At 47.1% G+C, this 18,187-nt stretch overlaps 1 protein-coding gene across 1 annotated transcript; it reads left to right on the top strand.

Moving 5' to 3' along the window:
* The first annotated feature begins 4,978 nt into the window (after positions 1-4,978).
* On the top strand, positions 4,979-8,973 carry LOC114844256 (interferon-induced protein 44-like). Its single transcript, XM_055504579.1, has 8 exons — positions 4,979-5,139; positions 5,351-5,443; positions 5,531-5,564; positions 5,676-5,871; positions 5,951-6,097; positions 6,186-6,357; positions 7,605-7,705; positions 7,786-8,973. Exons 1-8 carry the CDS (start codon positions 5,043-5,045, stop codon positions 7,948-7,950), a joined length of 1,005 nt encoding a protein of 334 aa, XP_055360554.1. The 5' UTR covers positions 4,979-5,042; the 3' UTR covers positions 7,951-8,973.
* The last annotated feature ends 9,214 nt before the right edge of the window (positions 8,974-18,187 follow it).

Below are 18,187 nucleotides of genomic sequence, written 5' to 3'. Positions count from 1 at the left end.
AGTTTAAGGACATCAGGGAAGAAGCCTCTCATCTGGGTGAGATTCCAATGCTAACAAAGCAAACTATACTGACAGTTAAGTTCATTGAGTAGTACTGGCCTGTTGAGTTCGCATGTAGGAGAAATGCATGCAGACACAAGGTAGTGGAGTGTCTGTTGCAGACAGTTATTTAAAATAGGGAGAAACACCCTCTATCACCATGCTACTAGTAGTGTTCTGTCGTTCTCAGACATTCCACAAATAGCCATTCTCACCAAAGTTGATGCAGCCTGTCCAGAGGTGAAGAAGGATTTGAAGAACGTCTACAGGAGCACATATTTGAAAGAGATGGTATGAATTTATATTTAAATTAAGTAATGAAGTAAATGTGTCACCTGACAAATTGAATTAAATTTTGTATGTATAATAAAGGTTATGTAATCAATAAAGTCTTGCTTTTGAGCTGCAATTAACTGATCCTGAGCACCCTGAAACATATTCTCTCCTCTGAAGACAACTTTGTCGTCAGAAATCTGGAGACAATGTAGAAAATGAAACTGAAAGGTGTTCTAGTAAATACTGTCTATTGAGGTCTAACCTGCTGTTTAGATTAATCAAAAGTAAAAGCAGAAGACATTCAATATACATTATAATTAGAGGTTAGAATAGTGTTGATTAGTGCAGTGATAATTGTTATAATATACTCCAAAATCACAATTTAGCAACAAAAGCAGCAATGGCACCGAACTGAAGGTGTCGTTAACTGAAACTATTCTATCAGTTATTTGGGTGACTGGAGTTTGTGGGTTTCTTTTGGTTGTTGAAAATCACATAGTTACTATTAAAGACAGTCTGTAATCTGATTTTTGCTGTATGAATAAATAATTTATTCGATTAATTACAGATACCATAACTACATAGTTACAGCATTTTTAGTGCTTGAAACTCTTTTTCATTTAAGCTGTGTGTGATGTAATGTTTACTTGCTGTAAACATTACATTTAATTGTACTGTTCAGTACATGAGGAATTTCAAAGAAATCTACTTTAGATTACTACTACTTTAGATCAGACTGAAGATCTGCTCAAAACTTTACAATTGATCCCAATATTTTCAGCGCAAACCCTCTCTGCCCAATGTGTCTCATACACAGTATGAGGCAGTCTGAGCTCACTAAAACCCATTTGCACGAATGGCTCTCACGCCATTAGTCGCCTACTAACGGGATGTGGCCAAGCTGGAGCTTGAGCGAAACATGACCGAGCTGGAGCTTGAGGTGATTAAATACAAAGCTTGTGATTAGCAGCAGCTGAAATGATCACGTGACCTGAAGTAACGTGAGACGAGAACATGGTGAAACAGAAACCGGAAATGGCTACAAAATAAAACAGGAAATAACATGCAGCTGTTTGGACTGAACCCAGTAAATTAATCTAAACTGCTAAGCTGCTACACCTGGGTGTTCATGTAAAGTCTGGAAAAAAACTACACTGTAGCCCAGAGAAAATATTTTCCAGACAGTTTTAGGTAAAGGCAAAATCTGCTCTTTGGACTTAACCCAGTGACACAGTCTTAATATAACAAGGGTTTTTATGTGAAGTCACTGAAAAAAAGTAAAACCTAATACTAACTATACCTAACTTCATAACATAAACAGACTGCCACATGGAGAGTTGGAGGAGAGTTCCTGCCCCAAGTGGAGGAGTTTAAGTATCTTGGGGTCTTGTTCACGAGTGAGGGAAGGAAGGAGCGTGAGTTTGACAGGCGGATCGGTGCAGCGGCTGCAGTAATGTGTATCGGTCCGTCGTGGTGAAGAGGGAGCTGAGCCAAAAGGCAAAGCTCTCAATTTACCGGTCAATCTACGTTCCTACCCTTTCACGATCTGGGTTTTTGTTTCTAGTTGTTTCCTGTTTTATTTTGGTAGTCTCCTGGTTTCTGTTTCTGCTTGAGTTTCACTTCCGGTTTATGTCTTGTCACAGCTGTCCCTGCTTCACCTGGTCATTATCCACACCTGCACTTTATCAGTAATCAAGTCACTTTGTATTTAACCACCACCTGTGTCCTTAGTTCTCCGCCAGATTGTTTGTTCATTCACCCGTGACAACTCTCCAGCGTCTTCCTGTAAGTTTATCGTGCACCAGTTTCTGTCTGCTGTCTTGACCGTGTCTTTTGCCTTGCCCTTGTCTGTACCGTCACCGAGATCTTCTGTGTACCGAACCTTGCCTGCTTACTGGACTCGAGATTGCCTGCTCCCTGCTGTACCTCAGTACCAAGCCTTGTGTATGATCTGGACCGTCTGACTCTGCTTTCCACAATAAACTCTGTATTAATCATCACCTTGCCTCTGTGCTGTGCATGTGGGTCCGACGCCTGCCCAAGTCTGACATACCCTCACCTATGGTCATGAGCTTTGGGTCATGACCGAAAGGGCAAGGTCACGGATACAAGCGGCTGAAATGAGCTTCCTCCGCAGGGTGGCTGGGCGCTCCCTTACAGATAAGGTGAGGAGCTCTGTCACCCGGGAGGAGCTCGGAATAGAGTCGCTGCTCCTCCACATCAAGAGGAGCCAGTTGAGGTGGCTCGGGCATCTGGTTTGGATGCCTCCTGGACGCCTCCCTGGGGAGGTGTTCCGGGCATGTCCCACCGGTAGGAGGCCCCGAGGAAAACCTAGGACTCGCTGGAGAGACTACGTCTCTCGGCTGGCCTGGGAACGTCTTGGGGTCCCACCGGAAGAGCTGGAGGAAGTTTCCGGGGAGAGGGAAGTCTGGAACTCTCTGCTCAGACTGCTGCCCCCGCGACCCGGCCCCGGATAAGCGGATAAAAATGGATGGACGGATGGATGGACTGCCACATAAATGTCTTTCTATTCTGATGAATAAAATCCAGAAAGGAGGCACTTGATGAGCCTTCAGTAACACAAGAAACAAGAAAAAAACAAGATGTCAAGTGGTAGGAAACATCAGAGACGGTTCCATGATAGAGTGACTGCACTTTTATGAAATAAATAAATAAAATTAATCTTGACAGTTTTCTTTAGCTTTATTTGATATTATGTTTCAAAATGTGAGAATTCCTCTGAGCTGCATCTTCACTCTAAAGAGCTTCACCAACTTCGACGACCTGACTCATGCATTATTTGCTTGCAGGTTTATACACTGATTCTCTCTGCTTTCAACATGTACAGTATTGTACCGAACAAGTGTCTGTATTACAGTACCACTGATGCAGTGGGTGGTTTGTCAGTTTGGGTGTGGAAAGTAGTTAACATTGTTGATTGTACAGTCTGATCAAGCAGGTAGGAAGAATCTGCTATATCTCTCCTTCACACTGTCAGGCTTCGGCAGATGTCAGAAGCCACATGCACAGTGCAGACACGGTGATCAGTTAACAAACACTTTTTATTGTACAAACGTAGTCAGGGCAATCCAGGTCGTACGCGGTTGGTCTCAGGCTAAGGCACAAAAGGAGCAGGCAAAACTCTGTTCCGTGGACAGGCAAGGTTTCAGCAACTAGTGAGCTCGGCAGAGGTACAGACAAGGAGTAGGCTATATCGTGGTCAGACAGTCAGAAACTTTACCAAGATCTCCAGGCGTAGGTACAGTCAAGGTGCAGGCAGAAATCAGCGGTCAGATACAAACGGGATCAAGGAACAAGGTAAGCAATACTGCAACGCTGGAAAGTGGTATGGAAACTCAACAATCTGGCGTCTGGCTGCTGGCTGAGGTGGTGCTTAAATACTGGGTGTGATTGTTAACTATTGACAGGTGTGCTTGGTAAACCGGTGATAACATAGGAGACAGGTGTGATCTGGATGAAACAGGAAGTCCATAAAAATAAAACAGGAACTAGAACTGGAACATGACACACACAGTGAGGGTGGATCAGTCTGTTACTGAAGCTGCTCTCCAGAGCAGACAGTGAGTCCTTCAGTGGATGAGAGTCCTGGTCTAGGATGGATGTGGCTTCTTGAGGACCCTGTCCAGTCTCTTCCTGTCCCTCACTGTGATGCTGCTGCTCCAGCAGACCACTCCATACAGGACTCAGTCTCCTCAGCAGGTAGAGTCTGCTCTGACCCTTCCTGTACAGTGCATCCGTGTTATGAGTCCAGTCCAGTTTATTGTTCAGAGCACACCCAGGTATTTATAAGAGTCCACTCTCTCAATGTCCATTCCCTGGATGTGCATCGGTGGGATGACAGCAGACTGCCGTCTGAATATGCATTCAGTTTTGCTTTGCTTTCGGTCACATTCATCACCAGCCAGGAGGAGAGCCGGAAGCCATGCTACAGGAGCTAGCCAGACACACCACTCGCCAGGAGACTCTGATGATTGCATACGAATGAGTAAAAGGCCCGGCTTGCCACTAGCCCGGAGGATAGTAGTGAGCCAGTCGTCTATGCTCAATGCCTCCGCACGCCCCATGCCTACAGGTACCTTGACCATTAGGGATAAATCCATCCAACAGCCCATTCTAGGGGCCGACGCTAGCCTGATGGACTCCCGGCTTGTCGAGAGCTTTGGCGACTGCACCTTTCCCTTTCCCACAACCAACTCACAGCACTGGACCCATAACCATGTTTTTTTTCTGATACCAATTTTGAGCAGACCCATTTTTATACCATCCAATGGTTCTGGGCTACAACTGGCTACATCGTCATGATCTACGCCTAGATTGAAAAACAATCAGAGGAGGTTGAATGGAAAACCAATGGCCCTCCTTTATGCCAAAAACGCATATACCTCGCTCCCCCTCCCACCTTTAGGACACTCTGATCACAACCTGGTTCATCTCTCCCCTACACTCCAGTGGTGAAACAGCAGACTCCACAGGTTAAAACAGTGAAGATCTGTACTGAGGAGGCAACAGAGCAACTGAAAGACTGTTTTAACACCACTGACTGGGACGTTCTCTGCAGTCCACAATGGGAGGACATTGACAGCATCACACACTGCATAACGGGCTAAATACATTCTGTGTGGAAAAACACTGTGAAGTGAAATGTTATATGAATTGAAGTGAAAGTAAAACTGTTGGCAAAACTGTGGGTAAAAGTGTGGGCAAGAATGCAGTTACTCAATCACTTAGAATTTTGCAACAAGCAGTGTCCTAAACTCAGAATCAGACAGCTTGACTTTCAGTCGACGTCTCAGCACAGCGAAGGTAAAGTAATATTTGGTTTATCTGTCATTTTAAATCTGGTTGCTAGAGTAGAAAATTACTGTATTGATAAATAATGTACTGTAAAAAATCTTTGCTATAAATGTAAAGCTATTTACAGTACATTTGTTCTTTTACTTTTTCAGAAATATTGTACATTGAAACAAATTCCAAAGTTCCACCTAATTATAACAGTGAATGTAATGTGTGTCAGAATTCATGTGGAACACAGCTGAAAAAATTCTGTACTTAACAGCAATGGGAGGACAATCATCTCAACCTATTACTGCTTCTTCTACCTGTAAACGTAAGATCAATTAAAAGCTAAACTAAATATACATTAAAATACATATATTGTACGTTGATATAATTGTTTATTAATCACTTTTGTCAGTTCTTTATGAACCATGGAGGCAAATAGATTGGGGGTGAGTGTTTGCATTAGTTATTTAAATTTCACTAAATTGAATGCTACTCAGCTGTTGTGAGTTATATTAGTTTTAAAGTTTAAATTGAAACCTAATGTTCCCTGTGAGCAGAAAAAAACAGGAATCTCTCCAGTACGTGAATGACTACAAACCTTTTGATGAAAACCAAAAGCTCAGGATTCTTCTTTGTGGACAATGTGGAGCTGGAAAATCCAGTTTCATCAACTCTGTCCAAAGTGTTTTAAGAGGCAGGATGTACAGACAGGCTTTGGCAGCCAACACCTCTGGTGATAGTTTCACCAAAAAGGTACCATGAAAAAGCTTTACCGTTCCTGTAGTTTATATGCTACATTGAGTTACTGAGTTAATTTACTTTGCACTGACAGAACACGACCTACAAGATCCAAAGAGAACGTCCAGACAAATTTTACCCTTTTGTCTTCAATGACATCATGGGCCTCAGCGGAATCAAAGGTGTTCTTGTAGACGACATAAAACAATCATTGCAGGGACATGTGAAGGACAATTACAAGGTAACTGCTTTCCCTCTAATCTCTGCTTTTCTTTTTGCTGTTGTTTTGTTGAACCTTTGCTATACATACATGTTTATCTCCTTTTCAGTTCAATACAGACTCTAAATTGGAAGAAGGTTCTGAGCATTTCAACAAAGCTCCGACTAATAATGATGTGGTTCAAGTTTTGGTGTGCGTCGCTGCTGCTGACACGCTGTCAGTCATGAGTGACGACGTCCTGAGGAAGTTTAAGGAAATCAGGAAAGAAACAAGTCAACTAGGTAAGAGCACAACAACTACAAAGCAAACTATACAGAAAACTTATTAAGTACATCATCTTGTGTTGTGTGTGTTACCTGTACACTAAAGTATTTCAGTAAAGTCCACAAGTTTAAAATACATCAACTGCAATGCTAAGGACAAGACATGAAGTAGTTGAACAGTTTCAATTAGCATGACTCTTATGTCTCTATGTCTTTCATTGGTAAATCAAGGATACCTTGTAAATGAGAATAAACATTAAATGATCAATGGCTGAAGCTCACCTCAGGACAGCAGGGGGAAAAAAACACTGATAAAATGTTACAATCTATTAAAGATTATTCCAAATATTTTGTGTTCCCACTTTGAAATTCTTCTAAATCCAAATAAACATAGGAGCAAGGATCACACATGCCTCAACAAACTCCTTTGAGTCATGTCTTAGCACAGGTAGATGCATGTCTAGGCTTCAATTCTAATCCATGTCAACTTCAGTGCATTTCTACGGATAAAGTAAATACCAAGAAAGACATTATAAAAGATGGGTGGAAGTTGTTAGCTGGCAAGATGTCTTTAAAATGCACATGTTCTGTTTAGCTGAAGTGTAGTTTGGGCATCCATTCATGTATATTTTTTATTGAAAAGAAAAAGATTGAACCTTCTGTATGAAGACGTCATGGACCTACTTTTGGGTTAGACATAAAATTCACTACTACAGTATATGCAATTCTACCCAATATCTATTGCGTACTAAGTACGAATACAGTCGTAGCAAAACAAACAAAACATTTGTTGCTTATAAACAAGAACACACTTGAGCAATAAACTGCGATGACGAGATATTTGACTCTAGCTAAACTTGAGCAGGCTCCAAAATGGCTGTGGGCGAAAAACAATCTGGCAAGGATGCAACGTCAACTGAAGAGCTCCATAGTTACACTGATGAAACACAGGTGAAATCAATCATCAAGCCGAGAAACGGCAACAAAACAACCAAACGCAAAAACCCACAAAAATAAAAGCCCCAGACCAGGATATCAAGCTGCCAACATAACACAAAGTCTAAAGCTCCTTAATAAGTTTTGAATCCTTCAGCACGCTGCGTCTGGACAGAACAGATTTCTGTTCCCATGTAGAACCAATGTGTGCAGACACAAGGACACAAAGCACAAGAGTGTCTGTTGAACTTCAGACAGTAAGCTAAAATTGAGAACACGTTTTTAATCATCATGCTGTTCAAATCTCACTAATGTTCTGTTATTCTCAGACGTTCCTCAAATAGCCATTCTCACCAAAGTTGATGCAGCCTGTCCAGAGGTGAAGAAGGATTTGAAGAACGTCTACAGGTGCAAACGTCTGAAAGAGATGGTATGAATTTATATTTGAATTAGTACTTTTGCCTTGCTTTGTTTGAGCTGTATATAACTGACAGGATGTTTAAATTTCAGATGGAAAGTTTCAGTGCAAATACAGAGATTCCCATGAACTCCATCTTTCTCATCAAGAACTATCATGAGGAAATCAACCTCAACGACGACATCGACTCACTGATCCTTAATGTCCTGACACACATTCTCAACACTGGAGAAGACTTCGTCAACAGGAAGCTGTAGACAATGTTCACAAATGCAGTAGATCGGAGAGATTTACTTCTGCAATCAGAAATATTTTTAAATATCAAAGTAATTTGAAATGTACCTGTAATGGAAAATTTGTTTCTTCTTTTTTTCTGTGCAATTGTCATATGATTTATGACTTATGTTCTGCAATTAATATCTTGTGTTTTGTCTTACATCCGTTTTATGCATTTGACATTTCACCTACACTGTACATTGTTCAATGTCTGCCTCTGCCTGATGGACGCTGGCTCTTATCTAGCGCCCAAGCCCAAGGCAGGGGAGTTGTGTCTCTCTCTGTTTGTTGGCATTTAGTTGCCTTCCATGGCAGCCCAGTGCTCCCCCATGGGATGGGGTAATACAAGACCAATTACGTTCTTACATTGTATGTGATAATGACCAATAAAGGCTTTCTTTTTTTCTTCTTCCTCTCTGATAGTCAGACGCCAGTGATGCAGGTGTGAGAATGTAAACGTCTCCACACACACGGTGACAGGGATGAGATGGTGCATGCAGTCTGATTGGTCTACACAGACAACAACGAGAGACTATTTTAATCTTTTTAGTAGGTAAAAGAAGTCATCTGAATCTGTGTAACTCTGAGACCCACCAGCCTCTGGACCAATGCCTCTAAAGTACAGGACAAAAATGTTTTCCAAACTGCCTTACACCTGGAGCAGGAAACAAAGAGCAGGTTTGATCTTCCTGAACTGATCGGACAGATGCTTGTTATTTATTTGATAGTTGATAGTTGGACAGAGGGGTTAAAAGGCAGAAGCAACTTGAGGATCGTGGGCTCTTTGCATCACACCTAGAGGTGTGTGCACTGATCTCCCCAGCAGCTTTTTGGTTTGTTGATGTGCACAATCAACATCCATGTTTTTGATTCTATCAAAAATATCTGACGATATCCAACAAACTCAAATTCAAACTCAAATCTTAATTTGGCTCGGCCCGGTGAGAGAGATTTCTTTATGTGGTGATTGATTTGATTTGGGAAAAATAAAAAACAGATTGAAACTTTGTATTTTTAATTTGGCTGAAACATTTTAATTGGCTGGAAAAAAATCTTCTATGTGGTTGAAACACTAATTTTGATTAGGTAAATTGATTAGATCTAAATAAAAACCACAATAATACATTTTCTTTTCATTCATTTTCTTCTGTACTGAAGGTTTTTGATCTGTGCGTGATCCACATGTGGGGTACTGAGTATAAAAGACGGCTTTTGAAAGATGGAGCGCGTTTGCAGAATGAAGTTTTTTCAAGATATGAGGGATGTGTCTTAGAGGGGCCTGACGGTGAGGAAATACTTCAGGGAGGACTCTGACGCCAGATCTGGTTGCTTCCCTTTTTACGGACACGTCCAATATAAAGGAATTTTGGGAAAGTTCCAGCCGGAACACAAAAGAATCTAAGACAAGAAACCACTGAACTCTGAATGACGGGTTTGGGGAAATCTGAGTCCTATATCAGTAAATATGTTTTTTAGTGCGTTTCATGTTTCCATGAGTGGGGAACTGTTTATGGCTACAAAAGGAAAATCGCATAATGTAAAAGGACATATGCAGCTTAAAACAAGAACTGGATACAAAAAAAACAAGAGATTTGAAAAAGCAAAACTATCGAAACACAAACAGGAAAATGACTCTGTCTGCATGCGATGAATGCAATGCATGACATGTGCTTAGCACAATTCAGATTTCCATCCATCCATCCATTTTCATCCGCTTATCCGGGGCCGGGTCGCGGGGGCAGCAGTCTAAGCAGAGAGTTCCAGACTTCCCTCTCCCCGGGCACTTTCTCCAGCTCTTCCGGTGGGACCCCAAGACGTTCCCAGGCCAGCCGAGAGATGTAGTCTCTCCAGCGAGTCCTGGGTCTTCCTCGGGGCCTCCTACCGGTGGGACATGCCCGGAACACCTCCCCAGGGAGGCATCCAGGAGGCATCCGAACTAGATGCCCGAGCCACCTCAGCTGGCTCCTCTCGATGTGGAGGAGCAGCGACTCTATTCCGAGCTCCTCCCGGGTGACAGAGCTCCTCACCTTATCTCTAAGGGAGCGCCCAGCCACCCTGCGGAGGAAGCTCATTTCAGCCGCTTGTATCCGTGACCTTGCCCTTTCGGTCATGACCCAAAGCTCATGACCATAGGTGAGGATAGGGACGTAGATTGACCGGTAAATTGAGAGCTTTGCCTTTCGGCTCAGCTCCCTCTTCACCACGACGGACCGATACACCGACCGCATTACTGCAGCCGCCGCACCGATCCGTCTGTCAAACTCACGCTCCTTCCTTCCCTCACTCGTGAACAAGACCCCAAGATACTTGAACTCCTCCACTTGAGGCAGGAACTCTCCTCCAACCTGGAGAGAGCAAACCACCTTTGGAAGGTAAATGGAAGGTGTCACGATCTGGTTTCTTGTTTCTCGTTTCTGATGCCTGTTCCTGTTTTATGTTGACTTCCTGTTTCACCTCAGCTGTTTTCTGCCATCCCGGTTCACCATGCACACCTGACAATAATTAGTAATCACATTCAGTACTTAAGCACAACCTCAGCCAACAGTCAGACTCCAGATTGTTGAGTCCTTGCACCACAATCCAGCGTTCTAGCATTGTTATCCTGTATTGTTGATCTTGCCTGTTTTTGAGCGCCGATTCCTGCCTGAACCTCCTCTGTACCTTTGCCTGGATTTTGGTGTGTACTGTACCTGACAGTCTGACCCGTGAGTTTGTCTAACCCTTACCTGTACCGTTGCCGAGTCTTCCCGTGTACCGAACCGCTGCCTGCCTCCTGGACCCGATCTCGCCTGTTCCTCATCTGTACTTTACGCTAAGACATCCTGTGTATGACCCGGGCCCAGAGACCTCGGTCGCGGTGGCCGAGCAGCTCTCCTCCCCAGTACTGGTTTAATTTGAAAATGGCAGTACTGACTCAAGAATAAATGAGTCATCTTCCTTCCCCATTTGTGCCATGGAGGTTGAGTTCACAAGTAGAACCAATGTGTGTAGACGCAAGGTAGTGGAGTCTCTGTTGCAAAGAACCTCAGACAGTAAGCTAAAATTGAGAACACGTTCTCACTCATCATACTGTTCAAATCTCACTATTCTGTCAATTATGTCATTCTCAAACATCCTTCAAACAACCATTCTCACCAAAGTTGATGCAGCCTGTCCAGAGGTGAAGAAGGATTTGAAAAACATCTACAGAAGCGAATATCTGAAACAGCTGGTATTCATTTATATTAGAACTAGGAAATTTGCCTTGTTTTTGTTTGAGCTGTAAATATTTGACGTGTCTAAAATTAGATGGAAGGGCTCAGTGTCGATGTGGGGAGTGTAAGGAAATTAAGATAAGTGAAATTATAGGAAAAACATATACTGTATAGATCCACCAAGTCTTGTTTAGTCTGTTGGTCTTGACCAAGCAAAGATCAATCCAGAGTGACCAATCAACCTAATGCATGTTCTTGGACCGTGGGAAGAAGCTGGAGAACCCGGGGAGAACATGCAAATTCCACACAGAAAGGCCGAAAGGAATCAAACCTAGGCCCTTCTCGCCGTGAGGCGACAGTGCTACCCACTGCACCACCCTCTAATAACATTAGACTATATGCATATATAGTATAGTAAACATATTCACCACATCAAGGCTACTGACATATTATTATCCATAGAGAAAACAAATGCACACCTTTGATTAAATAAATTTTATTTGACAATAAAACATGGGCTGTGGCCCTGAACAACTACGTACAGTATCAGCGAGGGTTTGGTCAGATTCCTTTTGTGCAGTTCTTACACAAAACCAGCAGATGTCGTTTATCTGACTGTGTCAAATGGCGTCGAGCAACCCAGCTGTGTCATAGTTGCTCAGTAATTCATGAGGCATCGGTTTTGCCATCTCTATTCAGCAGTGGGTGGCGGGCTGGAGGAGTCTTTAAAGGGAGTTGGAGGGGAATGTAAAGGTGTGTGGAATTGTCCTGATTGCAGGGTTTACTGCGGAAGAGAGAGGAAGTGGGCGTGGTCAAACCTAATGAAACGTAAGATCAGGTCGTTGACCCAGCTCTGGTCCCACTGAGCCTGTGGGTTGAAGGCAGAGATAGTTTTCCGATATATTTCTGTATGGAGTTTGCACGTTCTCCCCGTGCTTGCGTGGGTTCTCTCCGGGTTCTCCGGCTTTCTCCCACAGTCCAAAGACGTGCATTAGGTTGATTGGCTTCTCTCCATTGCCCGTAGGTGTGAGTGTGTGTGTGAATGGTTGTCTGTCTATGTGTTGCCCTGCCCTGGAGCCGTGATCCGCTGCGGGAATCAAACGTCACGGTCACTGAATCTACTGTAACAGCGAAACTGGCTACCTCATCCTTGTAGTGAAGTTCAACCATACGTTTGATCCAAAATCTGACTGACAAATCTGTCGAATGGGAGGTTGTTGAAGTGGTTACACTTCAACAGGCGCAAGGTACATCTAACTGGCAGATTCACGTTTAATTTAATTTGATTTATATAAAATGCAACTTGATTAGCTGCTAACGCTAATACTAATGGTTGCAAATTAGCAGCCTAAATTAATACAACAGAATATTTATAACACGACTACAGCTTGTTCGGGAGCATAGGTTGATAAACTAATATAAACTCATTTTTACATGTTATTTTATTTCTCGTGCTGCTGCTGTGTGAAAATAATTTTTCTATAATGGGATCTTCAGCTGCATCTTATATTTTGCCGTATTTGTCTGTAATTAAGTGCCAATGTAGGAAAAGTGAATGCCTACAGAGGCATGGTGTGACAGCAACTATAAACACGTGTTTATTACTTTTATTAATGAATTAAAATTTCGATAAATCTTACCTCAAGACGCCTGAACTAGTTGCCAAACCTACTGTCATGTATGGTTGATGATCCAGGACTGGAGCCAGTATGATTGAATGTGTATTCATTACAGAACACATTTAATATACAGTATATCAGACAATTACACATGCATGAAATAAATCAGTATCTCAGAAATTCATAAAAACCTTTTTTCTATTTACAGATTAATCATAATGTACCTGGGAACTCTGGTTTACAAACATAGTTTTGTTTCTAAATATATATTGACTTAATATTTTTTAATTGCTTTTAGTAAGTTGTATAATATATCAAGTGCTAATATATAACTAATAGAAATGTAGTTATTGTTTTTTTCAGTACTATGTGTGTATCTCAAGTTGTTGCAGGTATCTAGCCTAGAAGTCTTGTCAGCTGGTGCTGGGGACTTCTAGGGCGAAGAGTCCAAGTCATCCCATGTTCCCTGGTCTGGATCAGGGCAGTGTTTCCTGAGGGACAAGGCACCTATGTTGGACTTAGACCACCTGTGAAATACCTAAATTATTGTTTTTTTGGCAATACCTCAATAAAAGCTGAAATATTATAAAACATTTGTCTGTTTTCCCTCATTAGGTATATACATACAAAAATAGTTCAGTGAAACAGCAATAGTCAAAGCCAACTTTATTTTTAACCAATGCACCAGCACTATAATGCTGGATAAGTTACCGTCACAGTTCAATTTGCAGACCACAAAATGAACGAGTAGGATTCATAGTTATGTTGAAAGCATAGTTTCTGGAGTGGAACAGGTACACTCATGAGCAGTTGGCTGGGGAGATGTGAGGATCTTTTTTGTCTTTACGTGTTGGAAGACATCGGAAGCAGTGCAGCTGCTGTACAGATGGAGGATGCAGCTGTTTTCCTTGACACCACTCTAGAAGGTATAAAGAATAGAAGAGCAGATTAATGAAATTACCAGTATTTCCTATGTATCTCACAACCTTTACAGATCTAAACAATAAATAGAGGTAGTTAGATCAGTTTTAATGGTGTGTGGAGCAAACACGTTTTCAACTTATTTTATAGTGCTGGTTTGTTAAATCTTAGCGTGACATTAATGACCTCCTTTCTGTCAGGTTGCTCAAATTCTGCTCAGAGGGCCGGTAGGACAGGGATGTTTACAAGGTCCTCCATAGAACAACCTGAGTCCAGCAGGACTTCCAGGCCGCCAAATTTGAAACAATGGTTCTTGAACCGGATTGGATAAACTCTGGATAAACCGGATTGGGGCGTACTTCTAACACACCAGGAGTGTCTTAATGTGACCCAGGGAGTCAAATAAACGTAACAGAATGTCCAAAAAGTGAATTTTGCATGTGCATGGTGTCAGGGCTCGGGCAGGCAGACGGCGAACCCACATGCACAGCACGGAGGCGGTATTATAATCAACAAAAGGTTTATTCTTAAAGGCACGGTCAGACGGTCCAGGTCATACACGAAATGGCTCGACAAAAGTACAGGCAGGGAACAGGCAAAAACTCACGGTCAGTAGATACTCCAGGGTCAGGCAGGATACATGGCGCAAACAGGAATAAACACGAAAAACACGAACACGCAGGGAACTCAGGAGACTAGGGACGCTCAACTCCCAAGAAACACGAACACTCAGGGAACTCGAATACGACAATCTGGCAGGAAACTAAGGACACAGGTGGTGGTTAAATACACAGTGACTTGATGACTAACAGAGTGCAGGTGTGGGTAATGAGCAGGGACAGCTGTGACAAGACAAGAAACCGGAAGTAAAGCTAGAACACAAAACAGAGACCGGGAGACTACCAAAATAAAACAGGAAACGGAAACTGGAACCAAAATAAGACAAGCAGGACATGACGTGAAAACAGGGAACAACTAGAAACAAAGACACGGATCATGACAGTACCCCCCCCCCTATGGCGCCTTCCACGGCGCCTACGGAAGCCTCCCCCCCCAAACCAGGGCGGGCGGAGGGTGGTCCCAGGCGGAGGGACCGAATCCCTACCCCTCAAGGTACATGAGCAGGGTGGGTGGAGGGAGGACCGGAGGAGGGCCAAAACAAGAGTCCACACGAAAACCTCAAAGTCCATGAACAGAAAAATAAAAAAAAAGTCCAGGGATTCCGTCACGGAGGGTGACGGCGTGGCGAGATCCTGCTCAGCAGCCGCTGAGCCAGGATGGCACTCTTAGTGCCCTTGAGCTGGGACGATGTCCCCGGGGACCACCCCGCATGGCAGCGTCCACCAGGCGGACGCTGATCCAGGCGGTTGAGGAGTCGAGGCGGACGGCGCCGCAGGAGGCAGCGCCATCCCAGCAGCAGGATGCGCCGAGGGTGAGGCCACCAGTCCGGCAGCAAAGGCAGAGACGAGGCAGGAACCAGCGGCGTCCTCCTTGGACCACCGCGACGAGAGGCAGGAACCGAAGCAGATGCGGCCGGAGCCGGACCGCCAGGAACCGATGCAGATGCGGCCGGAGCCGGGACGGGAGCGACCCCCTCCTGGAGGTCGGCAGGAGCTACGGCGGGAGCGACCCCCTCCTGGAGGTCGGCAGGAACTACGACGGGAGCGACCCCCTCCTGGAGGTCGGCAGGAACTACGACGGGAGCGACCCCCTCCTGAAGGTCGGCAGGAACTACGACGGGAGCGACCCCCTCCTGGAGGTCGGCAGGAACTACGACGGGAGCGACCCCCTCCTGGAGGTCGGCAGGAACTACGACGGGAGCGACCCCCTCCTGGAGGTCGGCAGGAACTACGACGGGAGCGACCCCCTCCTGGAGGTCGGCAGGAACTACGACGGGAGCGACCCCCTCCTGGAGGTCGGCAGGAACTACGACGGGAGCGACCCCCTCCTGGAGGTCGGCAGGAACTACGGCGGGAGCGACCCCCTCCTGGAGGTCGGCAGGAACTACGACGGGAGCGACCCCCTCCTGGGGGTCTGCCGGGACTGCGGCGGGCGCGACCCCCTCCTGGGGGTCCGCCGGGACTGCGGCGGGCGCGACCCCCTCCTGGGGGTCCGCCGGGACTGCGGCTGGCGCGACCCCCTCCTGGAGGTGCGCCGGGACTGCGGCTGGCGCGACCTCCTCCTGGAGGTGCGCCGGGACTGCGGCTGGCGCGACCTCCTCCTGGAGGTGCGCAGGAACTGCGGCTGGCGCAACCTCCTCCTGGAGGTGCGCAGGAACTGCGGCTGGCGCAACCTCCTCCTGGAGGTGCGCAGGAACTGCGGCTGGCGCAACCTCCTCCTGGAGGTGCGCAGGAACTGCGGCTGGCGCAACCTCCTCCTGGAGGTGCGCAGGAACTGCGGCTGGCGCAACCTCCTCCTGGAGGTGCGCAGGAACTGCGGCTGGCGCAACCTCCTCCTGGAGGTGCGCAGGAACTGCGGCTGGCGCAACCTCCTCCTGGAGGTGCGCAGGAACTGCGGCTGGCGCAACCTCCTCCTGGAGGTGCGCAGGAACTGCGGCTGGCGCAACCTCCTCCTGGAGGTGCGCAGGAACTGCGGCTGGCGCAACCTCCTCCTGGAGGTGCGCAGGAACTGCGGCTGGCGCAACCTCCTCCTGGAGGTGCGCAGGAACTGCGGCTGGCGCAACCTCCTCCTGGAGGTGCGCAGGAACTGCGGCTGGCGCAACCTCCTCCTGGAGGTGCGCAGGAACTGCGGCTGGCGCAACCTCCTCCTGGAGGTGCGCAGGAACTGCGGCTGGCGCGACCTCCTCCTGGAGGTGCGCAGGAACTGCGACTGGCGCGACCTCCTCCTGGAGGTGCGCAGGAACTGCGACTGGCGCGACCTCCTCCTGGAGGTGCGCAGGAACTGCGACTGGCGCGACCTCCTCCTGGAGGTGCGCAGGAACTGCGACTGGCGCGACCTCCTCCTGGAGGTGCGCAGGAACTGCGACTGGCGCGACCTCCTCCTGGAGGTGCGCAGGAACTGCGACTGGCGCGACCTCCTCCTGGAGGTGCGCAGGAACTACGGCTAGCGCGACCTCCTCCTGGGGACCGGCGGGCGCTGCGGCTCCACGGGTGACGGGGACTGGAACGACCGCTACAGGGCCGACAGGAACGGGGACTGGAACGACCGCTACAGGGTCGACAGGAACGGGGACTGGAACGACCGCTACAGGGTCGACAGGAACGGGGACTGGAACGACCGCTACAGGGCCGACAGGAACGGGGACTGGAACGACCGCTACAGGGTCGACAGGAACGGGGTCAGAGACAGGGGTGACCTCTACTTGGCCTACGGGAACGCCCTCTACTTGGCCTACGGGAACGCCCTCTACCTGGCCTACGGGAACGCCCTCTACTCGGCCTACGGGAACGCCCTCTACTTGGCCTACGGGAACGCCCTCTACTTGGCCTACGGGAACGCCCTCTACTTGGCCTACGGGAACGCCCTCTACTTGGCTTACAGGAACAGGAACTGGAACGACCTCAATTTGGTCGGCAGGGACAGGGACTGGAACGACCTCAACTTGGTCGGCAGGGACAGGAACTGGAACGACCTCGACATGGCCGACAGGGACAGGAACTGGAACGACCTCGACATGGCCGACAGGAACTGGAACGACCTCGACATGGCCGACAGGAACTGGAACGACCTCGACATGGCCGACAGGAACTGGAACGACCTCAACATGGCCGACAGGAACTGGAACGACCTCAACATGGCCGACAGGAATTGGAACGACCTCAACATGGCCGACAGGAACTGGAACGACCTCAACATGGCCGACAGGAACTGGAACGACCTCAACATGGCCGACAGGGATAGGAACGACCTTTAACGGATCGACAGGAACTGGAACGACCTCTACTTGGCCGACAGGAACTAGAACGGCGTCCTCCTCTGAGGAGCCGACAGGAACTGGAACTAGAACGGCCTCAATATGGCCGACGGGAACAGGGACGGCGTCCTCCTCTGAGGAGCCGACAGGAACTAGAACGGCCGCAACATGGCCGACAGGGACTGGAGCGGCGTCCCCTCCGGAGCTGGCATGACAGCTTACAGATGCCGAGCTCGACGGGGGAGACGTCGGGCCTGATTGGGTGGGGTTAACAGTCGTCAGACGGACGGCGCCCTCTGACGGGGACAAGGACGGAGCTGGGGTCAGGGCAACACACGACTGATCTGGGGTCTGGGCAACACACGGCTGATCTGGGGTCTGGGCAACACACGGCTGATCTGGGGTCTGGGCAACACACGGCTGATCTGGGGTCTGGGCAACACACGGCTGATCTGGGGTCTGGACTAGGTTCGACTGGGCTGGGACCTGGAGACGACAGGGCTGCACCGGGGCATGAGTAACACACGGCTGACCTGACTGAGAGGTGGGGCATGAAGCGACCGCTGGCTGCAGGCCCGGGAGTTGCAGGGCCTCACGCAGGACAGGCTCC

This window comes from Betta splendens, chromosome 2 (genome assembly GCF_900634795.4).
Source record: "Betta splendens chromosome 2, fBetSpl5.4, whole genome shotgun sequence".
NCBI lineage: Eukaryota > Metazoa > Chordata > Actinopteri > Anabantiformes > Osphronemidae > Betta > Betta splendens.
Note: the sequence above shows the minus strand (reverse complement) of the source record. Positions and strands in the feature narration are given on the sequence as shown.

Excerpts from the sequence above, each read along its gene's own strand:
- LOC114844256 (XM_055504579.1), top strand. The coding sequence starts at position 5,043 with ATGCAGTTACTCAATCACTTAGAATTTTGCAACAAGCAGTGTCCTAAA. Across the intron at positions 5,444-5,530 it reads TGCTTCTTCTACCTGTAAAC|TTCTTTATGAACCATGGAGG; the intron begins GTAAGATCAATT and ends CACTTTTGTCAG. Across the intron at positions 6,098-6,185 it reads ATGTGAAGGACAATTACAAG|TTCAATACAGACTCTAAATT; the intron begins GTAACTGCTTTC and ends TCTCCTTTTCAG.